This window comes from Camelus bactrianus, chromosome 22, assembly GCF_048773025.1.
Source record: "Camelus bactrianus isolate YW-2024 breed Bactrian camel chromosome 22, ASM4877302v1, whole genome shotgun sequence".
Classification (NCBI taxonomy): domain Eukaryota; kingdom Metazoa; phylum Chordata; class Mammalia; order Artiodactyla; family Camelidae; genus Camelus; species Camelus bactrianus.
In genome coordinates, this window is record NC_133560.1 from 31,050,390 (window position 1) to 31,075,686 (window position 25,297).

Sequence of the window (25,297 nt, forward strand, 5' to 3'; positions counted from 1 at the left end):
CAGGAGATGGCAGGAAGTGTGCGTCACGTGCCTATAGGGAGGGTCCGCGCTCCGACCGGAACCGGAAGTGGTTGCTCGGCCGCGGTGGCGGCTTGGGGCGCGCTCCTAGGTGGGGCGGCCGTGGCGCCGGGAACTTTGGGGGAAGCTGTGGCTTGGGTGGAGCCGGACTCTGAGGCGCCTGTGCCTGGGCTGTTCGGCCCTGGGAGGAGTGGGGCAGGGCGGGCTTCGCCGGGAGCGGAGCCCCGGAGCTTGTGCAGGAGTTCGCTGGGCGGGAGGAACAGCCGGGTCAGCGCTCCCTTCTCCCGCCTCCAGGGATGGGCTCCAAGGCCAAGAAGCGCGTGGTGCTGCCCACCCGCCCGGCGCCCCCCACGGTGGAGCAGATCCTGGAGGACGTGCGCGGGGCCCCCTCCGAGGACCCCGTCTTCAGCGCCCTGGCCCAGGAAGGTAGGGCCTAGGCCAAGCAGGGGAGAGGCGGCCTCGAGACCCCAGCAGGAAGGGGCGGGGGAGGCACCTGGCTGCTTTGAAGACATAGAAGCAGAGTTAAGTAGTCAGGACAGAGGCTGCCTGGCCTTTTACAGAAAAAGCGTGTTCACCCCTTGTACAGAAGATGGAATCAGCTAAGTGACTACAGGGTCACGCCTACAGTTGTACGGTGAATTTTGTGTTCTGCTCTGTGAAGTTCATTTATTCACTTAACAAACCTTCATTAAGAGCTTATTACGGATCAGGTTCTGTTCTAAGCATTGAAGCAGAGAGGTGAACAAAAAAGATAAAAATGCCTACCTTCAGGCCATTCTAGTGGGTAGAGACATTACATATAAGTCGCCTGGGAAGGTAGAGAGTGAGAAACGCTTTGGGAAATTTTGTTTTATTAAGTAATAGTAGAAAATTCAATTCTTTGCCCCACGTGGCCACAGTTTAAGCGTCCAGGAGCCACCCCTGGCCGGTGGTGCGCGGGACCGCCCAGCTGGAGGGCGTTTCCCCGCCCGGAATGCTATGTTGCACCGGGCAGCCCGTGGAACGTAAGTGGCATTTTTTCCGCGACTGCAGCTGGGTCCTCCCAGGCTGCTTGAGCCCCAGTCTAAGAATCATGGACCCAGGTCCCTGGCATTACGAGGTTGGGGAAGCCGGGGCCTGGGCACTGCCAGGGCCCACTTCAGGGGAGAGGTGGCTTCCTTTGCTGGCTTGTGTTTGTGTCTGGGACCACACTTGGCCTCCCTGTGCGCTGTCAGGCTTTCCCGCCCTGTTACTAAGGCAGGTGATAAGGTGATTTTTAATTGAATGCCAGGGTTTCCAGGCCTGTCGAGAGACAGGGGACCAGGCAGAGTGGAGGGGAACTCGATGTGTCTCCAGTTTGCCCTGAAGCCTGTGCTCTTTCTGCCCCACCCCCCATCTCCCGCTCAACAGGCGTGCCCTTTGGGGAGCGGGTCACTGAGAAGTGCGTGTCACGCCCTCCTTGCTTCCCTCCGACTCCCTGAGTGTTGAGCATCACGAGGTTGCACAGCCACGGAGAGGTTTCAGGAGTACAGATGAGAGCCGTCATGCTCTGTGATTCCATCATGGGGTCAATGCCCTTTCCAGGAACTGGAGCCCACCCCAAGGCAGGGCCAGGGGACAGTGGAGTCAGGCCTTTTTCCCTGTGACCTGTCCTCTTCAGTCACATGCTTTCTCTGGGGGGTGAACTGAGTTCTTTCCGTGTACAGCGGGCAGTGATGCTGTCATGTCCTGTCCCCAGATTCCCCAGGCCCCTCCGGGAGGGCCGAGGACACAGAGGCCCAGCGGGAGCAGCTCTACCAGCAGAGCCGGGTCTACGTGGCCACGAACCAGAGGCTGCGCCGGGCGGGCACCCGGCTGAAGCAGAAGTGTGAGGAGCTGCAGCAAGCCGGGCAGAAGCTGGAGCGCGACTTTCGCCAGGTCGGGCAGGTGGCTCTGCCCGGCACTGTGGCCACCTCCTCAGGCTGACCTGGCCCCCAGGCTCGGCAGAACCTTGGGTCCTCCCCTGAACACCTGACCAGCACACCTCAGACATGAGCCCTGGGTCCCAGAAGCAGGTTCTGCATTTCCCTTCTCCCGTGGCCTAGGCACGTCTCCCTGACACCAGAGACCCCAGGGGACGCAGCTTGCCCAGGGTGTGTGGCTGCGGCAGGGGCAGTGGGCTTCAGCTGGTCGGGCCCCTCTCTGAGGGTGGGTCTGGGGCGCACACATGTCCTTCACCCCAGAGCTTCTCTCCTGGGGCCCAATAGCCGTGGAGCCTGGACTGGACTTCCTGTGGGCCCAGTACCTGAGGGCCGGTCCAGCCTTCCTCCCCTCCTTCCCCTCGGGCACCCTGCTTCACTGATCACCCATTCAGCTGAGCTGGCAGAACCCACCCCTCTGGTTCTGGTATATGAACTGGGGGCCCCCAGAGATTCCGGGAGAGGATGGGGGAGTTCAGTCTCCTCCCCTGCCCATGGTGGCCCTGGTTGTGAGGAGCAATGGCCCTGCGGGGCCCAGATCTGAGATGAGCCCTAGGGACTGGGTAGCACTCTTCGGGGCCCCGGGCACCCCATCTAAGGCGTGGGCACTCCCTCAGGGCAGACACTTGTCTGTCCGTCAACTGCAGGATTCTGTCTTATGGGGCGCGAGGCCTGGGCTCCCATGAGAGGATGGGATGGTCAGTTGCTTGCCCGGAGCCCTCACCTCACTGCCCCCACTCCTTGCACACTCCACCTGTGGGCAGGTGGGCGGTGGGGCAGGAAAGAATCTTGAAAAGGGCATTCACCCTAAAACAAATCCCATGAAGACCAGAGAAGCAGTGGATCTGTGGGAGGTGGCCCCGGGGCCAGGCCTGTGGTGGACAACCCCACTGAGCCCCTCAGGTGAAATCCCCATGTCTGGTCGCCTGAATGGTGCCTCTGTGAGCCAGTCCTTTCTCGGGTTCCTTGGAAGCTTGGGGCAGCACTGGGCCCCACCACGGCAGAGCCCTCAGATGGGAGACGCTACACGCCCCAGGAGGTGTTGCTCTTTCCCTAAAGAAAGGGTGCCTGCTCAACCCTGAGAGACTCCCCAGAAAAGGAAACATGACCTGGGGTGCACAGGTGTTCGCATAGGGCAGGACTGGCTCTGGTTGCAGCTGCAGGTGCCAGGCTGCCTCGTCCAGAGTCAGTTTGCTATCAGCTGGCCCTTGGTTGGGGTGCATCACCCCTCCCTGCCCGGCCCCATCTCTGGGTGAGGACCCCTGTCTTTGGGACACTATTTACTCTCTGGAGCCCCTCAGGGTCAGGTCACTCCGCTGACCTCCTCCCCAGACCCGTCCCCCGTGCCTGGCATGGGTGCTCTCCCTAAACCCCGGCCCGGCTCTGGGCTCTGCCCTACCATCCTCGCTCTTCTGGGGAGCAGGGTTCTGCAGGCAGCATTGGACCTGGGGCGGGTTTGGCCAGGCGGAAAGGCCTGTGAATTACCCCTCCTGACCCTTGTCCCAGCCACGCCATCTCAGGGCAGCACCACGGGCAGTGTGGAGTGCGATCTGACAGCTGTTTATTAAAGGTGCGCGTGAGACGCCTGGTTCCACAGCCTCCTACCAGATGATGGCTTTACAGTTGGTGGGGGGACAGGCGGGGCTGTATGTACAGGGAGCTGAGTGTGTACGCTGGGGAGGCCCAGGACTGAATGGAGACACGGGTGCAGGGGATGAACCACGGCAGCTCGGCTCGGGCTGCAGCCGGCTGGGCGGTGTGGGTGAGGTAATGCTGAGAATTCAGCACCCAGCTCGGGGTGTCCATCTGCCCCTGGGCTGAGGTCCCCAGCTTGGGTGCCCCGTGTCCCCTTGACAGGTGGCCAGGTGGCCAAGCAGCGTCCTGAGGGGTCAGGGCTTGACGGGCAGCATTTGGATCATCAGACTTCAGTCCCCCAGCTCTGGCCTCAGGTTGATTGTTCAGTGACTGCCAGAGCTGTCTTCTCCAGGAATCTGCTCTGCCCAGGCCCCTGGGCCCCCACTGCCGTGGGTGGAGAAGGTAGAAGTGGCTGCTGGACGAGGATGAGCGGGCCCTGCCTGTGGAGAGAATGCCCAGGGCCGGACAGAGGGCAGGCAGAGGGGCAGCCGGGGAGGGTCCTCTGCCACCAGTCGCGCCACAGCTCTGCTTGCCTGAGAGGTAGCTCTGGGAGGTCTCCCCACGGCCCACGCAGGGAGACAGGCACACAGCGGCGAGAGCACTGCTCTGGGTCTCATGGTGTGGGGCTTGCCCCACCCCACCCCCACAGCCGGGTCAGCTGGGGTGGGGACCCATTTCAAGGGGGAGACTGGCTGTAGCCCCCAAGTCTGGGAAGCCTGGAAGACCACCTGGCCCTGCCGTGACGCTGCTGATGGGGACAGGAACCGTGGTTTCTGAGTTTGGCCTGGAGCCCCCAGGTCCAGTGCCCTCTGCTGCCTGCCGGCTCCCCGGGGAGACTCCCCAGTGGCCCCCACTGTGGGCGCCATCAAAGAAGGAGCATTTGGTGCAGTCCGCAGCCCTTCTGGTCCTGTGTCCTGTTCTGGCCCCTCAGGCAGAGCCCTGGAGTCTGTCCTGCAGGACGGGGTGTTGCAGGAGGGGACGCAGCGTGGTCCATGTGCGCTCTAAGCGGCGGCAGCAGCATAGTGTCCGAGGGACGGGACAGCGGTGCCCGTGGGTGGAGACGGCTCCTTCGGCACCTCTTGACTCAACCCCATGTCCTTTCCTCCCAGAGAAAGGACGTTGGCCCCCAGCCCCCAGGAGCAGCTCTGTGGGGCCGCTGTGATGGCAGACCCGCGGGCCCAGAGCAGCTCCGGCGCAGAGCCAGGCTCTGCAGGGAAGAGGTCATCAGCTCTTCCTACAGAAGGTGTGCTTGGGTGGAGAAGGATCACACACCTGCCTTGGGGTGCGGCCTCTCCTGGCCTCCAGGCCTGCTGTCCACCTCCCTGCCTTGGCTGGTACCAGCTCTCTAGCATCTGTCGGCTGTGGTTCCAGGGCTCCAGGTCCTACAGTCCGAAGGCTGGGCGCAGGCTCCGCCTTGGATCCCACAGCCACGCTATCCCACAGGGAGGAGCCCCAGAGCCAGGGCTCCTCACCTTGGAAAGGAGAATAAGATTGAAAAAGGAAAGACCAGTGGCTGGGCAGGTGTCTGCCGGGACCTCCTCTCCTGGGTTGCAGTCCTGCTGGGGTCACAGCTGACTCTCCTTGGCCCCCTCCCGTTGGTACCTTGCCCACCAGGGCATCTTGACCGACCTCGCCTGCCCAGGTCAGCCAGAGCCCACCCATTGTCCACACACCCCCCTCTGCTTGTTCCTTACCAGTTGCAGGGGTGCCCTGGGTCGCGACCGCACTCCCCCAACCCCCACCTTCAGTCTCCAGGCTCCCTACTTGTCTCTGTCTGGGGCAGGGTCTGCCTTTCTGTTGGGCTCAGCTGCACCCCTCTCCACACCCCCAGCTGGGGCTGAGAAGGCAAACAAACCAGCTGAGCCATTATTAACAAATTACGGCCCTGCCTGTAATTACAGGCTTCCTCCTGTGCCTGCATTGCCGCAGCCCCCAGCTGGCAGGCTCCCGCTGGTGCCACCCTCCCCAGCCCTGTCCCCCACCTCAGCGGGCACCGTTACCCCCTTGCAGCTCCCGAGGTTGGGGAGGGGAGTGTCATGCTGATCCTTGGCCCAGCAGGGCTGGGAGCCCTGGAGGGCACTGCTGAGGACAGCCCCAGCTAGAAGGGTGGTCCACCGTGGGACCACCTCTAGCAGGGACTTGAGGTCCAGCCTGCCGCTCATTTTCCTCCCGTAGTGCCCACCCCTCTCCCCGGCACAGAAGCAAGCGTCTACGTGTGAGTTGTGAGGCCCATGTGGGCAGGGGTGAGGCTCAGAGGGCGGGCAACTGGGTGGGCAGGCAGGCCCTGGGACCACCCTCGGGGCCTCCAGACCGCTTTGGGCCGGGAGAGGATGTTCTGGAAAGCCAGCTCTGGCGGCCACTATTCCAGGAGGCTGGTGGGGATGGGGACAGGGGCTTTCTCCACGGCAGAGTCAGCGGTGGCTGCCACCATGGGGCTGGGCACATAATTGAAGGGGGGAACCCGGGCTGAGCGGCTGGGGGAGCCATGCCGGCTGGTAGGAAAGCCCCCTGCAGCCACCCCTAGGCCCTCGTGGACAAAGGGGGTAGGGGTGGGCGCCTTGGCAGGGCTGGGCCCGTCCACGTCGCTGCCAAGGAGGGAGGTGGGGCCGCCGGCTATGGTCTGGGGAGGCTCCCTGCTCTCCAGGCTTGGAGATGTGCTGGAGTTGGTCTTGGTGGCAGCGAAGTCCTCTGTCTGGACCACAGCGTCACTGGTCTTGCGCTGCGGTGGGCCAGCCGGGCCCTCCTCGGGCGAGGAGCCCATCAGGGGCAGGGCGGTGGCAGGCAGCGTGCTCCGCAGGATGTGCGGGACATCTTCGTCCCGGATGCGACGCCACGTGGTACCCGGCGCAGCCACCCTGGGCAGCGGCCGGGCCTCCCCGTCACTGCTGCGGCGGGCCGGGTCAGCCGCGGGCCTGGGGGCGGCGCTGTTGGGCCTGGGGGCCGTGCTGATGTGGGGAAGAGAAGCGTAGCGCTTGACCGTCTCGGGCCGGGCCGCTGGTGTGCGGACAGGCAGGCGCGATGGGCTCTCGGAGCTGGTGCGCCGGGGCGGCCTCTCGCAGGGGCTGGCCCGGGCTGCGGGGAGCTGCTGTGGGGCCGGGGCCTGCTGGGGGGGCGCCCGCAGCTCGTCGCAGCGCGAGGAGCAGAGGAAGACGGCAGGCAGCGCAGGCCGGCCACGGCGGGGCGAGCCGGCCTGGGCAGCAGGGGTGGTGGCCTTGGCCGAGGACAGTTCAGAGCGGCGTCGGCGCAGCAGGCCTGGTGACTCCTTGATGAAGGTCAGCTGCCGCCGGAAGCCCGAGCGGTCGGAGGACTCGCTGCCGCTGGAGCGGGCGGAGGCCACGCGCACCAGGCCCAGGCGGCCCCCTCGGGTGCCCGGGCCCACCTCGGCCCCTGCCCGGCCTCTGGGACCGGGTTCTGGGGCCGCCCTGGCCAGGGGTGGCGGCCCCCGCCCGGCAGGCCTCTGCATGAAGGGGATCCTCACCGGCGACTTCTGTGTCTTGTGCTGCTTTGCCAGCAGGGCCCGTGCGGGGGTCTTGGGCACTGGAGCGGCCCCAGGGCCAGGCAGGGGCCCCCCAGCCTGGGTGGCTGGGAGCGACCTCCTGGGCAGAGGCTGGGAGGCAGGGGAGGTCTGAGAGGAGCTCGATGAGGGGGTCTTGGCCAGGCGAGCGGGCGGTGTGGCGCTCCTCTGAGGGGGGCTCAGTGCCGCCAGCTCCGAGGTCTTGCCAGGCCGGTGCAGGCTCCGAGACCGCTGCTGCCCGGGGCCGAGGGCTTTGGCTGGAGCTGCTGGCTGCACGGGGCTTGGGGCTCCCATCTTTCTTGGCACAGTGCGGGGGCCGGGGGCACCTTTGGGCTGAGCTCGGGCTGCTGGGCTGGGCATGTAGATAACCGTCCGTCCCCTGAGCACGGCTGGCACCCTGGATGCAGTCTTCTGAGCGCCACGTGGCTTCTCCGGGCCACCGCTGCGCTGGGCCAAGGCCACGTCCTGTTTTTCTGGCCGCACAGCACTGCTTGCTTGGCCTTCTGCCCTTGGGCGTCGCCCCTTCCCATGCAAGGTGGGCTGCAGGGTGGAGCCCACTGATAGCCCCGACGTGAAGGACAGGATGGAGTCAGATTCGGACGAGGCTTCGCGGGTGGCTGCCGCGGCCGCCTGGTGCAGCCACGTGACGATGGAATTGGCGCCCTCCTGGATGGCTCGCCACTCGACGCTGTCCAGGTCTGAGGCATGGTCTGAGCCTGCCGCCTCCTCGCTATGCTCCTGGTGCACCTCTGCCGGCTGCTCCTCTGGTCGCGCAGCTCGGGGCTGGCGATGCCGCGGGCCGGGGGCCTGGGGCCGGCGTCTGGGCATGGCTGAGCCGATGCAGCGCCGCAGCAGCTCTGCCTCGGCCCGCGGGCTGGGGGAGCTGTCCTGCCCACCCTTGGTAGCCACTGGCTCAGGGGCTCGGGGCCGGCCGGCTGTGCGCCCGGAGGGCTCAGGCTCACTGAGGGAGCTGGCCGAGGAGCTCAGGGAGTAGCATGGGGGCGTCTCGTCAGCAATGAGGCTGGGCTGGGCCCTGGCGGGCGGCGCGGCCGTGGGCATGGCCTTGGGTGCGACCTGTGCCTCCTTCCTGCCACCAGCCAGGCGCTCCCTCTTCACCGCCCGGGGGATGGCGGATACCCGCCGTGGGGGCGCCACCGCCACTGCTGTGGGTGGCTCCTCGTCCGAGTCGTTGCCACAGAAGCAGTACACCGCCTCCTCGGTGGGTGTCGTGAGGCACAGAGACTGCAGGGCCCCATCCCCACGTGCCCGACCTGGGCGCGAGCTTTCCCTGTCCCCGCAGGAGCTCGGGGGCCTGCGGAGGGGCAGCTCCAGCCCCGCCAGGCTCCTGCCAGCCCCTCGGGGCTGCTCTGTTTTCCGGCCCATACCTCCTGCCCTGTGCTGGTGTCCTGCAGGCTGCTTTGTGGGGGTGGTGCGGCCTGCGGGCTTCTGGCCATCTGCACGCCCGCCGTCCCTGTGTGGTCCCTGCAGCGTCTCATCGCTGAGCGAGGCGGCACTGGAGAAGTTGACCGGCGTGCCCTCGGCCGAGTCAGTGCAGGAGTCATCCTCCCGGGCCGGGGCAGGCACCAGCATGTAGACCGGTACAGGCAGTGCACGGCGGCCAGGCACTAATGCGGAGGCCACCTTGCGGAGCCGGGCAGGCACGGCTGCACCAAGACAGTCACGCAGCCGCTCCAGCTCCTGGTCAGTGGATGTCGGCCCCTCGAGGCGAACACCAGCCTCGTCCAGCCGGCGATGCCCAGTCAGGTGGGGGCCTGGGCCTCCGCTTCCGCCGCGGCCGCGCTCGGGGCCGGCCGGGGGCAGCAGCCGCAGCTCCACGTCCTTCTGCACGTAGAGCTCATGCAGGGCCAGCGCACTGAGGCTGGAGGCGCAGGAGAAGTTCTCATCCGGCTTCTCCACCGTGAAGCGCACGCTGCCCGCGTCCAGCTCGGACGGCAGCCGGCAGCGCTCCCGGCAGTCGGCGATGTCCAGGAAGCGCTTCACGTAGCTCTCCCACTGCAGGCTGAACTGGGTGGCCTCCCGCTCACCTGGTGGTGCCAGGGCCAGTGGCGGCGTCTTGCTGCGGCTTGGCGGCATGGTCTGCCCGGGGCTGTCGGGCAGCTCACTGGGGCTGACCGTGCCACTGCCCAGCCCACTGCACGGGTCACTGGGGATGGAGCTGGCGATGGACGGGCTCTCAAAGCTGCCCAGCGAGCTGACGGAGCTGCAGCGGCTCAGCACCAGCGGTGTCTCCTGCACACAGTTCTCAGATGAGCTTGAGGGTGTGGCATCCTCCACCCCCAGCCCACGACCCTGCCGGGGCACCGGGATGGCCATAGGCAGCGAGGCAGTCCCCGGCCCTCGCCAGACCCCGTCCAGCTCTGCCTTTCTGGGGCCAGCCTCCTCCAGCCCCTCCAGGGACGAATCACTGTCGTCCAGGTCCCCAGCCTCACTGTGGCCCGGGTGGCCGGCCGAAGACAGTGAGGACAGGGAGCTGCAGCGGGACAGGCAGAGAGGTGTGGCCTCGGCCACCAGCTTCTCGGGGACCTTGCTCAGGCCCTCTGTGGGCAGCCAGGCCTGTTTCCGGGCCCCAGATGCCAGGGGCGCAGTGCCCTCAAGCAGTGGCACGTGTTGGTAGGTGGGTGACAGCTTGATGGTGCGCACTTGGGCATCGGTGGCCACGCTGTGCCGGGCTGCTGGCTCAGCCTGGCTGCCGGGCAGGTGGAGGTCAAGCCGGCTCGGCCGCTCCTGGCTACACAAGGGACCCTCTCGGTGCTCCACCAGCGCCGCCAGCTGGCTGGGCCTCGAGTGCCCGTCGCTAGTGCTACCGCTGTTAAGACTGTCGTTGGAGAGGCTGGCGTGGGCCGCCTTGAGCCGCAGCAGCGGGTGAGCTCGGCTGCCGGCCTCCCGCCGCCCACCCTCCGGCCCCCGGCAAGGGGAGCAGGATTGTGCACGCCCCTCCCTCGGAGCTTCCTGTCCGGGGTCCCCAGAGCTGAGGCTGAAGCTGTCGTCGGACGAGGTGTGGAGGGCCGAGATGTCCTCCACCAGCCGGTTGATCCGTGCTACCGCCAGCGCCAGCTTGGCCTTGGCCCTGGCCGCCACTGCTGCCTCCCTGCCGGCCTCCTTCTCTGTCTCCAGGCCACCACGGCGGGCGGGCGGGGCGCGGGCCAGCGCCTGCCCCTGCAGGAAGGGGCTGCCCAGGAAGAGGGACAGCACCGCGGGGCTGGCAGGCTCAGTGGTGGCGGTGGCGGTGGCGGCGGCGGCGGCGGCGGCGGCGGCGGCGGCGGCGGTGGCCAGGGAGGGTGCGTCGTCGTCGTCGAAGCAGCCCGAGTCAGAGGCGTAGTCCTGGGCCAGGCCATCCAGGTGCCGCAGGGGCGGCAGGGGCTTCTTGGAAGAGGCCTCGGCCTCGGCCTCGGGTGGGCCCTGTTTCTCCAGGTGGTCAAGCGCCTGGGCCAGGTGCCGCGCGTCCAGCTCGGCCTCCAGCGCGCGCTGCTTCCGCACGTACAGGCTGGGCGCGCAGGCGCCGGGGGAGACGGCGGTGGCGGCCGCCTGGTACTTGGCCGGCCGGTGGGCCAGCAGGTTGCGCAGGGCGGCAGCGCTGCCCATGGCGATCATCTTGTGCTTGGAGTGCACCAGGTTGCGCAGCATGCCCACGGCGCCCAGGTCCCACAGCAGCTCCTGGTCGCGGGGGCTGCGGGCCGACAGGTTCCACAGCGTGCCACACGCGTTGCTCACGATGGTCAGGCTGTGCGATGTCAGGTGCTGCAGCAGCGTCTGCAGGCAGTTGTGGTCCCGCAGCACCTGCCTGTGGAGGAGCGGTCAGGCCCCACCCGCTGCCCCGCCCGGACCGCCCGCATCCCACCAGCAGCGAAAAGGAGGTGCCCAGGTAACTTTGAATTTCAGGAAAGAGATTAAATATTTAGTATATCTCAAATATCAAATGGGCTGTGCTAAAACTTTTATTTATTAATAGCAATGAAATACTTATTAAATAAAATAATGCTAACATAGCAATAATTCTCTTTTTAAAAAATAATGGTTATCTTTTAAAGTGAATAGTTCTAGTATATCTCATTTTAATGCACCTAAGCCTTGTGATGTTTGGGGTATGCTAAAGACTGATTTTTGCTTGCTTTAAAAAATACTTTTTATTAATTTATTAGCATTATTTAATAAATTGAAAAAAATTTTTTAATTGAAGCATAGTTGACTTTACAATGTTGTGTTAGTTTCTGGTGTAAAGCAAAGTGACTCAGTTTCACATAATATATATTCTTTTTCATTACAGGTTATTACAAGATATTGAATGTAGTTCCCTGTTGTTTATCTATTTTGTATATAGCAGTTTGTAGCTGCTAATCCCAGACTCCTAATTTATCCCTTCCCCCTACTTCCCCTTTGGTAACAGTAAGTTTGTTTTCTCTGTGTCTCTGTTTTGTAAGTAAGTTCATTTGCATCATATTTTAAATTTGGCATATAAGTGGTATCATATAATATCTGTTTTTGTCTGACTAATAATCTCTGGGTCCATCCATGTTGCTGCAAATGGCATTATTTCATTCTTTTTTTATGGCTGAGTAGTATTCCATCATATATGTATGTACACCACATTTTCTTTATCCAGTCTTCTGCTGACGGACATTTAGGTTGCTTCCATGTCTTGGCTGCTGTAAATAGTGCTGCTGTGAACAGTAGGGGGCATGTATCTTTTCAAATTAGAGTTTTCTCTGGGTGTGTGCCCAGGAGTGGGATAGCTGGATCATACGGCAAGCCTATTTTTAGTTTTTTAAGGAATCTCCATACTGTTTTCCATAATGGCTGCACGAAACTACACTCCCACCAATAGTGTAGGAGGGCTCCCTTTTCTCCACACCCTCTCCAGCGTTTATTGTGGATTTTTGAATAATGGTCATTCTGATTGGTGTGAGGTGATGCGTCACTGTGGCTTTGATTTGCTTTTCTCTGATAATTAGGGATGTTGAGCATCTTTTCACGTGCCTGTTGGCCATCTAGATGTTTTCTTTGGAGAAATGTCTATGTAGGTCTTCTGCCCGTTTTTTGATTGGGTTGTTTGTTTCTTTGTATTGAGTTGTATGAGCTGTTTGTATATTCTGGAAGTGAAGCCCTTGTCAGTCACACCACTTGCAAGTATTTTCTTCCAGTCTGTAGGTTGTCTTTTTGTTCTGTTTATGGTTTCCTTTGTTGTTTGTTTTTGCTTTTATTTCTATTGCCTGGGTAGACTGAACTAGGAGAACCCTGCTATGATTTATGTCAGAGAATGTTTTGCCTGTGTTCTTGTCTAGATTTATGGTGTCCTGTCTTATGTTTAAGTCTTTAAGCCATTTTGAGTTTATTTCTGTGTATGGCGTGAGGGAGTGTTCTAACGTCACTGATTTGCATGCAGCTGTCCAGCTTTCCCAGCGCCTCTTGCCAAAGGGATTGTCCTTTCCCCATTGTATAATCTTGCCTCTTTTGTCAAAGAGTAACTGAGCACAGGTGTGTGGGTTTATTTCTGGGCTCTCTGTTTGGCCCCTTGATCCATAGGTCTGTTATTGTGCCAACATCATGCTGTTTTGACTCCTGTAACTTTGCAGTATTGTCAGAAGTCTGGGAGGGCTATGCTTCCAGTTTCGTTCTTTTTCCTAAAAGTATTGTTTTGGCAGTTCTGGGTCTTTTGTGATTCCATATAAATTTTAGGATTATTTGTTTTAGTTTTGTGAAAAATGTCCTGGGTAATTTGATAGAGATCGCATTAAATCTGTAAGGGTTGCTTTGGGTAGCACGGCCGTTTTACCACTGTTAACGCTTCCAATCCAAGGGCATGGGGTGTCTTCCCATTCCTTTCAGCCATCTTTAACTCCCTTAGTCAGTGTTCGCCAGGTCTCAGGGTGTGCATCATCTTTCACCTCCTCGGTCAGGCGTGTTCCTAAGTACTTTTTTGATCCAGTTTTTAAGAGGGATTGTTTCTTTGCTCTCCTTCCCTGCCATTGCACTGTTAGTGTGAAGCGGGGTAGATTTCTGTACGTTGCCTTGCGTCCTGCTGCCTTGCTGGATTCTTTCAGCGGCTCTAGTCGTTCTTGCGTGGCGCCTTCAGGGCTTTCTGTCTATAGCATCATGTCGTCTGCGTCTAGGGACAGTTCTGCCTCTTCCCTTCCAGTTTGGACCCCTTCTCTTTCTTCCTCTCGCCTGGTTGCTGTGGCCAGGACTTCCAGCCCTGTGTTGACTAGAAGCGGTGAGAGTGGGCGTCCTTGTCCTGTTCCAGATGTTAGCGGGAAGGCTTTCGGATTCTCACCGCTGAGCACTATGCTGGCTGCAGGTTTGTCATAAATGGCCTTTGTTATGCTGAGATATGTTCCCTCTCTACCCACTTTGGTGAGAGTGTTTGTCATGAATGGATGTTGCCTTTTATCAAATGCTTTTTCTGCATCTATGGAGATGACTGTGTGGTTTTTGTCTTTTGTTGATACAGTGTATCACACTGATTTGCAAACAAATTTTTATTTTGATAAAATCTTTAGCACAAGTATATCCTGGGATATACTAAAAAAAGTGTTTTCATACATTGAAGCATTACTTATTATTAGTCTTAAGTGATATTTTATTTAATAAATAATAAGCTTTACTGTTATCTAAAAAAATGGTACGTTTTTATTTGAATAAAGGAAAATTCAATGTAAGTATATCCCTTGCAATATTTGGTATATACTTACACTAAAAAACATATGTATTTGCCTACATTAGAAGCATTATTTATTATTGTTACCTAGTAAGTAATAAATGCTTGTTATTCAAGTAATGTTTATTAACACTATTTAGTGAATATTGTATTTATTTTCATAAAGAATATTATTTTTTAGAAAATCATATATTTTGTATGAATTGATTTAAAATTTAGTACAAGTATATCCCATGCAATCTTTAGGATACACTTACACTAAAAAGATTTATGTATTTGCATACATTAGAAGCATTACTTATTATAAATGTTAACTACTAAATAATAAATATATTAATAAAGAATAGTGTTTACTTATTAATATTACTCAGTGAATAATATTTTCATGAAGAACAAATATTCATTAATATTATTTAGAAAATTGCATGTATTTTTACTAAACTAACGTAAAATTTAGTCTCCGTGTAGCCCATGTAATATTTGGGATATGTTTACACTAGAATAGTCCCCAGGGACAGGTCGGGACCACCCGTCTGCAGGAGGACGGAGGGCGGCCCTCCGCACCGGCCCACCGCAAGCCGCCCCCGCCCCAAGGGCCCACCGTCCCCGCGCCCTCCCCGTGCTGCCCCCAGGGCGGCGGGGCCGACCTGTAGTCCTCGCGGGTGGCGACGAGGCTGGACACGTTGCGCAGGATGCCGCCGCCGCTCTCGATGATGGCCAGCGAGTTGCTCTGGCACTTGTAGGTCAGTGTGCTCACCAGGAAGCCCAGGGCGCCGTCCACCTGGCAGATGGCGGCCTTGTTCTCCGTGCTGTGCGCTGAGAGGTTCCACAGGGCGCTGAGCACGCTCTTTAGGGTGGACTCCTGGGCACAGGGAGGAGCGGGAGGGGGTCAGCAGTGAGGGCCCCAGGCCCAGCCCCACCGCAGGGACCCTCCCCATTGAGGCAGCGACAAATAACACCCAAACGCGTTTTTAAGTAAAAGTAAAAAGTAATGGGATCCACCATCCCCTGGTTGGAAGCCCCAGGCCTGGACCACCTGCCAAGTGGCAGGTGGTTTGGCTTGATTTCCTCCCAAGGCAGAGAACTCACCACCAGCCGCCAGTGCCTACCTGCCCCCTGGCTCGCGCTTAGCAGCCTTGGCGGCCCCCTTTCCCCCGGCCCCAGCCCAGCGCCCCAGCCGGCGCCCACCTTGGTGGCTCGCAGGACGCACTGCGTCAGGGCAGTCATGCTGCCCACCTCCCTCAGCACCTTCTTGCTGTTGATGTCAGCCCGCCAGGACAGGTTCCGCAGGATGCTGGACACCACCTGCGCAGGCGCAGAGCAGGAACCTTGGGCCTGGGCCAGGCTCCAGAGGCAGCCCCGCCCCTGCCCTTGACCCTGCCGCCAGCAGCGGACACTACACCGAGGGGCCACCCTCCGGGTACCTGGTGGAGCTCCTCGCTCTCAGATGCCAGCTGGGCCACGATGGCCTCCATGCAGCCCCGGCGGGCGCACAGCGTGGCCTGTGGGTGACGCAGGAAAGTCACGCTGCGGCAGGAGGGCCGCCTCCCACGCTAATGGAGTACTTACTGTGTGCTAGCATTTGGACCCCAACCTCCCATCTTCACCATCACGGGGGAGGGGGAGGGAGCAGTCGCCCTTCAGATGCGGAAACTGAGGCTCCGGAGGCACAGACACCAGCCCCACCCCAACCCCCGCCTACCCAGAGGTGCCCCTCTGGGGGCAGCAGCAGAGCGGCCAAGGTAGGCAGTCCTGCCTGAGGGAGGCTCTGGGCCTCAGTCTCCCCACCTGTAAATTGGGAACACCTTTCCCCACTTCCCAGTGCTACTTTGAGGCAGGGATGAGGACAAAGGGGGCTTAGACCTGAGGGGCTGCTGCCCCGCCGCCTGCCCAGGCACCTTGTTGGCAACATCCCCGAAGGTGAGGTTGGTGAGTGTCATGCCAGCATATCGGCGCAGGGCCAGGTTCAGAGGATCCTGGGTCATCTTGTGCATCTCGTAGTCAACCTGCAGTAACTCCGCCACGGCCTGCAGCCCACCTGGGGGGACACGGCAGCGCTGGGGGCGGGCGAGCATCCCAAACCACCTGCCCTCCTCCCAGCCTCTGCCCACACAGTTCATCTGGTTAGACATCCTCCCCTCCATCCCACTGCCAGATCAGCTCTCCCCCAGGTTCACCTTTGAAGCCCAACTCTGGGGACACCACCTCCAGGCAGCCTACCACCAGTCAGGCTGCCCTGCAGCACCACACTCGCCTCCTTTCTGCCCTCAGCCTTCAGTCACACTTCATCTGCGGGGCCTTTGCACATGCTGCTCCTTGTGCCTGGATGCTGTTCCCTGCTATTCACCCAGTCTCCTGGGTCCCCTTCTGCTCAAGAGTCACCTGCTCAGGGAAGCCCCGTGACTCCCCAGATGAGAAGCCCCTAAGACCATTAGACCATGAGCCACTGAGGGCAGGACCGGGTGCCTGTGACCTGCACACACAATTCTTCACTCACTAGGAAAAGGATTTTCACTTTACAAAGAGAATGAATGTTGGGGAGGAGAATGGTCAGCGTGAGTAGAAAGGAAAGAACCCGCAGGAACCAAAACACCAGCTGCCACCCCCACCCCCTACTCAGCAATGGCTCCTCCTGTGCTGGACAAGCAATTTTGCTGATGGGCCTGCCGGTAAGGAGCACCCTGGGGAAGGCAGGCAGCCACACAAACCAGAAAACTCCCAAAGTGAGCCACACATGCACGTGCACAGCACGAGTCACGACAGCCAGAAGGTGGCAACAACTCCAGGGTCCATCAACAGATGACAGACACACACCGTGTCCCTCCCCACGTGGGAGGTCACTCAGCCACAAAAAGGAGAGAAGCCCTGACGCCCACTCCCGCGTGGACGGACCCCGAGAGCACGGTGCTCAGGGAGAGCAGCAAACACAGAAGGACACACAGCGTGTGAGTCCACGGATGTGAGACGTCCAGAACAGGCCAGTCCGCAGGGACAGAGAGGGGGGCTCCTGGTTGTCAGGGCTGGGGAGGGGGAGGGGGAGTCAGTGTTTAATGTGGACAAAGGTTCAGTTTGGGAAGGTGAGAAAGTGCTGGAGAAAAGTGCTGGGGTTGCTGGCACAACATGGATGTACTTAATGCCACTGAGCTGTGCCCTTAAACATGGCTAAGATGGTGAATTTTATACATTTTACCACATTTATATAATACATACACATTTTACCACAATCGCATTTTACCACAGTTTTAAAAATGTTTAAATACATAACTAGAAGTTGAGGGGGGGAAATTCCAAAGGCTTTTTGCTTCTTAATGTAGAAACTCCACTCCTGGGAACCCACACAAAGGAAAAAAATAACAGAAAAAAAAAAAAAAAAAAAGAGTGAACTGAGCTGAGCTATGGGTGGAGCACTTTTCCGGGAACCAAGGGACTGCTCACCTGAGTGGGGCCCTGGCCACCAGTGGCAAGCAAGCATTTTGGTCTTGGGACCCCTGCACACTCTGAACATTTTTTGAGGACCCCAGAGAGTTTTCGTTCAGGTGGGTTACAGCTCACAAAATTTACCAGACTAGAAACTAAAATGGAGAAACCTCTGAACCCCAGAACGCGCAGCCCAGGGGTCCTCAGAGTCGGAGGGTCTGGAAAACCCCACTGGACACGTGCACATGAGAGAACGAGCATGGAAAAGGCCGGTTGTTAGCTTACCCACATAACAGTGACTTTGCAGACCTCTTGGAAGGACCTTGGTAGCCCCCAGGGGCCCCGGGACCCCGCCGTGAGAACCGCTGTTTTATCCCGTGAAAGGGGCACGTGTTCCTAGTGTGCGTTTGTCAGAAGGGGTTGCCATGAAACTGGAAATTCTCCTTCCTGCCCCTCATCGCTGGCGGGGAGGACAGCCCCTGTTCTCTGGGTTTACTGTCCTCCCGTTGACCCGCGGAGAACTGAAGAAGTCTGTCTAAAGGGCCGCTGCGTCCGACCCCAGCCCCCTGCCGTCGGGCACTCCTGCTGTGTCGGGGTGGGGGTGTCACTTGGGTGGGTGGCTGCCTTGCTTGTTTCTCTGCGCCTCTGTAGGTAAATCCAGCCAGAGGATAAACCCCCAGCTGGGGTGGGGGGAGACTCGAGGCGTCTCCTCTCTTAGAGTGTCCGTTATTCCAAATGCCCCTGGAGGAGGCGGGGTATAGCTCAGGGGTACAGAGTGAAAAGCTCCCACTTAGCATGCCTGAGGTCCTTGGGTCAATCCCCAGTACCTCCACTATATATATATAAATAAAAGTCAGGACAAAACCGCCCCTTCAGAAAGCTCTCCTCCACTGGGTTCGAACCCGTTTCTACACGGGGTAGGGGCCACAATGAGATCCTACAAAACTGGGCGCTTTGACCACATGCTGGGTGAGAAGTGGTTGCCTCATTTTGTAACCATTAGAGTCAAGCTGAGCACACTGACGGGATTTTTGGCCCTTGGTCTTTCCGTTCCCACATTTCCAGTATTGTTATGTGGAGGAAGAGCTGCGGGTAACGCCAACGCTCGCAAACCTCAACTTCACAGGGCGGCCCCGCCCTGCCCCGCCCTGGAGCTCTGAGCACTGAGCTGGAACCTTCCCTCTGCAGTTGGCTTTCTGGCCTCTTCGCTGTTCTCTGAGCCTCAGGACCACAAGGGCTGAGAGCCTGCCCTGGTCTGAACGAAGCACGGAGGCCTCGCGCCAAATGCGGGTGGGGCTGCGCTCAGGGCGGAGGGTGGGCACTCACCCAGCTCGTTCATGGCCCGGCGGTACTCCTCGTCGAACGACAGCTTCATCACAGCACAGGTGGCCTGGCAGATCTGTGGCTCGATGGGGACCGGGGCTGTGGGCGAAGGGACCAGGTCAGAGCCCTCCCACTCCAGGCAATGTCTCCTGGCCCCTCCCCAAAGTCTCCACCCCTCCGGCCTGCAAAGACTCCAGAGCTTTCCAAACTGCTGCTGGCTGGGCATGTGGGGGTCACCCCTAGAGCAGCAGGCCTCCTTCACGGACCCTCTGAAGTGAATGAGGAGATGCCTGCCTTCCCTGGCCTGGTGCTCAGCATCTGATACTAACTTTGCTGGTGGGGGGCGGGTGTAGCTCAAGTGGTAGACCACATGCTTAGCATGAGTGAGGTCCTGGGTTCAATTCCCATACATCCTCTAAAAATAGGTAAATAAATAGACCTAATTATCTCCCTTCCCCTCCTAAATAAATAAATAAATCCAAATTTAAAAATTAAAAAAAAAAAAACCCATTTTGCAGCCCCCTGCAAAAATTTGGAATCTCAAACTCTGCGTCCACGTTTCCAGGGTGACCCACAATCCAGCCATGCAATCAGTGACTGCTTCCTGAGCATCTGCCCTGTGGCGGCAGCGCTAGGGTGTCATTTTTAGGGGCTATCCCTTTGCCAGTCTGTCCTCACAGGTTCCCACAAGGCCTCTGCTGGCGGGTGGCACAGAGCAAGGCTAAAGCCAGAGGCTGTCCTTACTGCTAACGGCATTGCCCCACCACCCGGGAAGCCGGGGCTGCATGTCCATCGCACAGAAGCTGCACACTCACCGCCGCTTCCCTCGGGCCCGCCGTCCCGGGCCTGCAGCCAGTCCCAGCAGGTCTCACAGTAGGCGCGGATCTGCTCCAGCACGTGCAGGACACGCATTTCCTTGCGCGCCAGGCCCTGGTCCGGCTGGGAGAAGACGATGTTGTGCAGCGCTGCGTTGGCGCGCATACGTGCGTCCTTGGCTCCCGGCGCCCCAGGGTTCCCGTGGCGGCCCCCAGCCCCCGCCTCGGTGCCGGTGCCGTGCAGGATCTGCAGCAGCAGCGGTAGGCAGCCCGAGCGGCGCATGGCCACACAACTCTCAGGTGAGCTGGACATGGCGAGCAGCGTGCGGGCTGTGTCCTCCTGGTCACGCGTCGCCAGCATGGACAGAAGCCAAAAGACCACCTCCACCTGCGAGGGGCAGGAGACATCAGGGTGGGACTCCTGCTTGGATCGCCTGGCCCCAGTCAGCCCACCTGCACTCCCCAGCCAGGGGCAGCCAACAACGGCCCTGGTGACTCCTTCTCAGCAGGCGGGAGTCTAACGATTCAGCCAGGAGAGCCTCGCGCTCATCATCCCAGACCCTGGCTGTGCATCCTGCGGGGCGCACACACCCACATATTACTGCAGAAATGCCCCCAGCCCCTGAGGGCCAAATGCCCACCCCATCGACCTCACCAGGTACTCCTAGGGTTGGCCCCCATCTACGTCTAGAGCACCCTCCAAATATGCAGAACAGGTATCCACACCCACCCCACCAGGCTCCAGACCACAACCGCGCCTCACCATGCACTCCAACTCAGGGTGACCCTCCACACCTGGGGAAGCTTTACGGCGGCACGGGGAGGCAGGGGTGCAGGACCCACTTGGCTGTGTATACCAACCACTCCCCCCACCCCACCTCTCAGCTTCCCCCCACCTGTACTCCCCTCACCTTGCTGTTGCCTGGCTGAGGGGCACCATCCTCAGGGTGCGTGGGGACCTCCGTCTCAGGGTCCTCGTCCATTGGCACTGACTTCACTGCCAGTAAGGCCTGTGGGGAGAAAGCCAGGCCTGGGGGCTCAGCCCCAGGGCACCCCACAAAGCGCCCAGGCTGCTGATGCCGTTCGCACACCCGTGACATTGTGGTGGGGGCAGCAGACGGATTACAGCACCCTGAGCAAGGCCCTGGACCCCTTGCTGCCTGGGGCTGCTGCCGGCCCTGAGGACCCTGGCTCCACCCCTCCTGGTACCTGGGGCTCCGTCTGCTGCACTCTGTCCTGAGCTGACAGCAGTTCCTTGTCGATCTGCTCCAGGCGGGAAGCACGGATCTGCAGGGGAGAAAGTGCAGGCTGCGGGCCTCCCACCCAGGCTCTGACTCTGCCTACCCCCCAATCTGGCCTCGCCTCCAGTCCAAATCCGGCCCCATGCTCTGACTCCCCTCAGTCCCTGGTAGGGCCCCGCCCGTTGCCCAAACCCTACCCTTGGCCCTGACTCCGCCTCCTCCTTGATACAGCCCACCCACCCTAAACCCTACCCAGTTAGTTATCTACTCCACCCTCTGCCTGGCCCCACCCAAGGGCCAACTCTCAACCGCAGGGGCTGGCTCCGCCCACTATTTAGACCCCACCTCGTCCTCCAGGCCTTCCTGACTTTGTCCGCCACTGACTATCAACTCCCAAGTCTTGTCCGGATGCAGCTCGTCGCCCTGTCCGCCCCATCCCCATCGCTGTTGGACTCTGCCCTCCGAGCCTGGTGCTGCCCTAAGCACCCCCTGCCTCCACCCACAACCAGCTCTAGCTCTGGCTCCGCCTCCTGAGCCAGACCCCACCCACAGGAGTCTCTGCCCTCTGATTCGCCCACAGGCATATAACCCCGCCTACTAACCCAGACCACTCCCACAACAATCTCAGCGCTCTGATTCGCCCGCTGGTTCATAGCCCCGCCCCCACGGCACCTGCGCCCGCTGCACCATCTCGTCCGAGGTGCCGAAGCGCTCCTCCATCAGCGAGCGGATGTGCTGCGCCTCGAACTCCAGCTGTTGACGGATCAGGTCCATCTGCATCGAGAACTGCTGGGAGGGGCAAGTGGGCCGCAGTGAGGGGACGCCCGGACGGGGCCGGGGCCTCCCCTCCGCTCCCCTCGCGGTGGGCGGGGCGAGCACTGCAGACCCCTGGGCACCTTCCTGCCCGCTCACCGTCTCCACGTGCGGGAGCTCGTCCAGGCGCTTGGACAGGCCCTGCAGCTGCGAGTAATACCAGAGCTTCTCCTTTTCCTCCTTCTCAATCTCGTTCAACAGGAAACACCTAGGGGGAGGGCAGGTCGGTGGGCCCCGGCTCACAGTGCCGGAGCCCTGGCCTGTGTGCTGTTTATTCTGATTTTCCTAATCACTTGTTGGGTGCTTACTGTGTGCCAGGTTTAATAAACACTGTGGCAAAGTCTCGCCCGTGGCCCTGCCGGTCCCAGGTGGGAATGGGGTACGGAAATTAATTGAAAGGAGAGAAAGTAGCTCCTTTGTAAATCCTGGTCCTCGGAGAAAAACTGAGGCGGCGGTTCTGACTCTAACACCTCTCCAAGCCCGGCTAGTCTCCCGGTAGCCTACACGGGGCAAACGCCAGGCTCGGGCTGCTCGAGGTGCAATAGACTCCCCCTCTTCACGCCCTGTGCACAGACCCTGCTGTTCTCATCTCACAGAGCGGAAGTCTGAGGCTGGGGAGGCGTTAGTGTTCTTGCTTGACAGCAGAGAGTGGACTTAACTCCGGGCTGCTCCGGGACTGCTGCATCTGACCCCACACAACCTGGCGGAGTGAGCTAGGCACCCGGACCCTGCCTCCTTCCGGCTCCAGGCCCTGGTCTCTTGCGCTGCAGTCCTTTCTCCACAAAGGCCGCCTTGAGTCCTTCTGGCTCCAGGCCTGACTCTGAGGCCTGGCATTGGACACAGCCCTGTCCCCAGAGACGCCTGCATGTCGGGGCCCATGGGGACATCTCCCAGGAGCCTTCCCCTCTGCCAGGAATGGCCCCCTCCCCTTTGTCCTCCAGCTGAGGTTAGCTGGGCCAGGAAAGTGGGCTGGGGCTCCACAGGGGGCAGGGTGTGGGCGGGGGGCTACTCACTAGGTGGGTGGGTAGGCTCAGTGGTCAGGGCACATGGGGGACATCAGAAAGTAGAGAGGCTGTGGGTGGAACCTTGTGAAAGCAGCCTCTGGTAAGGTTCCCCGCCATCTCACCTTTCCCTGTCCAGTTCCTCCAGCAGCCGGATGGTGGCCCGGCTCAGCTCCCCAAAGCTGTCCTTGGAGGGCCCGGAGCTGTGTACTGGGCTTTCCTCAGGGGTCTGGGCAGCTGGCTCTGGGGCCAGAGCCGGGGGCTGGAACTTGAGGTTGTACAGGCTGGTGATGTCCATCTGCAGGGCTGGATGGGTGCGGAGGGAGAGGCCCAGTGAGCACCCCTCCCCCCTCCCAGTTCCCGCTGGGAGTGGGCCAGGGGCTGCCCCAGTGTGCGGGGGGTGGCCCCCAGGCCAGCCCCTTACCTTTCAGCTGCTCCAGCACCTCAGTCTGCCCCGAGGACACCAGCACTCGGGCCTCCTGCTCCAGCTTGCCCTGTAAGTGCTTCAGGACCTCCTGAAGGTGGAGACAGGAAAGAGGGCGGTCAGCATCTGCACTGTGCCGGGTCCAGTCCCCTGGGAGAGGCCCCCAGTCCTGCCTGCCCATCCCTGGGTCCAGCACCCTGGGGTTTGTCCCTGAGACCCCGGCCCACATCCCCTGCCCTGCCTCCCCTTACCTTCATGCCTGATGTCTCTGTCTCCAGCTTGGACAGGTGGCTTGAGTTATCCCGAAGCTCCTGCCGCAGGTGACTGTTCTCGGCCTTCAAGGCCTCCACCTGCCGCACCAGCTGCTCATAGGGTGCCATGGAGCTCGTCATCTTCAGCTCCTGCAGTGCCTGGAGCCACAGGAGAGAGGAATCATCCAAGGGCCTGGTGAGGGGCTGGCCCCTGACCTAAGCCCAAACCCTACAACCCAAACCTGGGGTGGATCTTGGGCCAGAGTGGCTGGTGTGGCCTGCTGCAGAGAGGACAGTGCTGGCCCAGGGAATCCGAGGGACAGACAACACGGCAGATGGAGTGACAGACATAGGCAGAGACAACGGGAAACAGATGGATACAGCCATCAGACAGGTGTTCAGACAGACAGCCCACTGACCAACAGACAAGACCCAGATAGCCATCGGCCCTCACTGCTGGGCCTGGACATATATGCTGACAACCCCCTAGAAGGACAGACAGCATGATAGTTTAAACCAGCAGGTGGACTGGCCAGCCCACTGCCACCAGGCTCATAGACACATAGCCAGAGAGACAGACAGACAGATGGATGGACAGCCAAGACCCTCTCCTGAATAAAGATAGCTATGCAGAGGCTGGGTAGACAGCCTGGCACCTGGTCCAGTCGCTGGACAAGAATGCCGTGGAGGTTCCAAGAAAGCCATGGTCAGGCTGACAGTGGACCCCCTGTGGCTGGACAGCAGGACAGACAGACCCCAACCTACCACGGTCACCCTGAGGGTGTGGAACCTGGATGCCCTGCAGCCCCCACACCCCCTCATCAGTGGTTGGACCTGGAGTAGCTACCTGCCTGGCCTGGTGCCCCTCCGGTCAGCCCTCTGCCAGCCCCTGCAGCCCCCGGTGTCCCACGCCCCATCCCCAAGGCTCTGCCACCGCCGCTGGCTTCTTTGTGTGTCTGGCTGTCCTTTCTTGCTCCAGCCCAGCCTCCTCCCTCTGTCCAGCTGGCCAGTGCCTCCTCCCTCTGCTTGGCGCTTGGCCCTCCAGATGAGCCGTCCCAACCCCGGCCCCCCGTCCTCTTTGTTCCCTTCCCATCAGCCCTCACCCCCTCCCTCCGCCTTTGTCTGAGGTACACCAATGGCAGCCCATCCCCTCCGCCACCTCCTCCCTGGGAGCCCCCTCGCCCCGCCTGCCTGAGCCCCCTCCCCAGATCAGTCAGCCCTTGCCTGCCCACAGCAGGGCACCTGATCCCTCCCTCTCCCCCTCAACCTGGCAGCCCTCGGCCCTCATTCATTCAGTGGCTCATTATCCTCCTCTCTCTCCTCCTCCTCCTCCCCTGCTGAGTCCCCCACCAACCCTGGGGTCCCCAAGGGCACAGCTGGACCTGGAGTTGGGGGAAGAACTCAGCCCCAAGTGGGGTCAGTCCATTCTAACCGCTCAGGATCTACTGTGGGCCTGGCCCTGTCATCTGACTCCTTGTCACAATCCTGAGTCTCAGGGACCACCATTAGGCTGTTCAGAGAGAGTAACGGAGGCTAGTGGACACACAAGGCATGACTGGAACCCAGATGCTGCCTTGGAAGTGTCTGGAAGTCCAGGCAGTGCTGGACACACAGAAGCACCTCCCGACCCAAGACCTTGGTTTGCATGTCTGACGAATGGGGAGAACTCGGTTGGCCAGGCCTGTCTTGTGGGCTGATGTGAGTCTAGGTGGGGTGGTGATCATGGAGCAATTTGCAAGTCCCAGGCAGATGGGGAAGTCCCATGAGGACAGTGTGTCAGGTGGGGGAGGCTGGCTACCTGATGACCTCAGCCTTCCCTGCCACGGCTTAGTCAGGGGTCCCAGCTGGGGATCAGAACAGACCAGGGTTGCAGCCAGACCCCTACAGTCCTGATGGAGCCCTGTGTCCTGGCTGAGCCATCACGCCATGCCTGGCCGGGGGGAGCACGCGTCCTGGGCATGTCCTCCCATGCCCCAAACCCAGAGCACCCCACCCGGGCCCTCTCCCAGGCTGTGCTCACAGGGCTTTTCTGGAATGGCCCAGGCCAGGCTTCAGACATCTTTGCTCCCCCCACACCTAGTGGTCACTCCCGAGTTCCCATCAAACTGAACTTGGCAGCAAGGCCGCCCACCAGGCTCCCTCATTATAATCTGGATTCACAAACACCACATTCTCACAAACCCCTCAAGCTCTGCTCAGCTGGACCCTCCCAGGGAAGCCTTGCCAGCCTTTTCC

General features: G+C 60.3%; 2 protein-coding genes across 5 annotated transcripts in view; one reads left to right on the forward strand and one right to left on the reverse strand.

Moving 5' to 3' along the window:
- On the forward strand, nt 1–3,551 carry C22H19orf25 (chromosome 22 C19orf25 homolog). Its single transcript, XM_045504186.2, has 3 exons — nt 1–109; nt 313–444; nt 1,736–3,551. Exons 1-3 carry the CDS (start codon nt 7–9, stop codon nt 1,960–1,962), a joined length of 462 nt encoding a protein of 153 aa, XP_045360142.2. The 5' UTR covers nt 1–6; the 3' UTR covers nt 1,963–3,551.
- APC2 (APC regulator of WNT signaling pathway 2) overlaps nt 3,500–25,297 on the reverse strand; it is a 24,608-nt gene continuing 2,810 nt past the window's right edge. Inside the window, exons 2-15 of one of the 4 annotated variants that reach the window (XM_074351296.1) lie at nt 23,063–23,221; nt 22,812–22,902; nt 22,513–22,693; nt 21,486–21,594; nt 21,246–21,359; nt 20,542–20,619; nt 20,244–20,342; nt 19,333–19,720; nt 18,521–18,616; nt 15,676–15,815; nt 15,202–15,279; nt 14,966–15,082; nt 14,425–14,639; nt 3,500–10,906 (exon numbers count right to left, since the gene is read on the reverse strand). In XM_074351296.1, the coding sequence (XP_074207397.1) occupies nt 5,950–10,906; nt 14,425–14,639; nt 14,966–15,082; nt 15,202–15,279; nt 15,676–15,815; nt 18,521–18,616; nt 19,333–19,720; nt 20,244–20,342; nt 20,542–20,619; nt 21,246–21,359; nt 21,486–21,594; nt 22,513–22,693; nt 22,812–22,902; nt 23,063–23,203 (6,804 nt within the window). In that variant the 5' untranslated portion in view covers nt 23,204–23,221 and the 3' untranslated portion in view covers nt 3,500–5,949. Of the gene's footprint in view, nt 10,907–14,424; nt 14,640–14,965; nt 15,083–15,201; nt 15,280–15,675; nt 15,816–18,520; nt 18,617–19,332; nt 19,721–20,243; nt 20,343–20,541; nt 20,620–20,918; nt 21,152–21,245; nt 21,363–21,485; nt 21,595–22,512; nt 22,694–22,811; nt 22,903–23,062; nt 24,040–25,297 lie in introns of those variants that run through there. The other 3 variants (XM_074351294.1, XM_074351295.1, XM_074351297.1) reach the window with 3 other exon arrangements.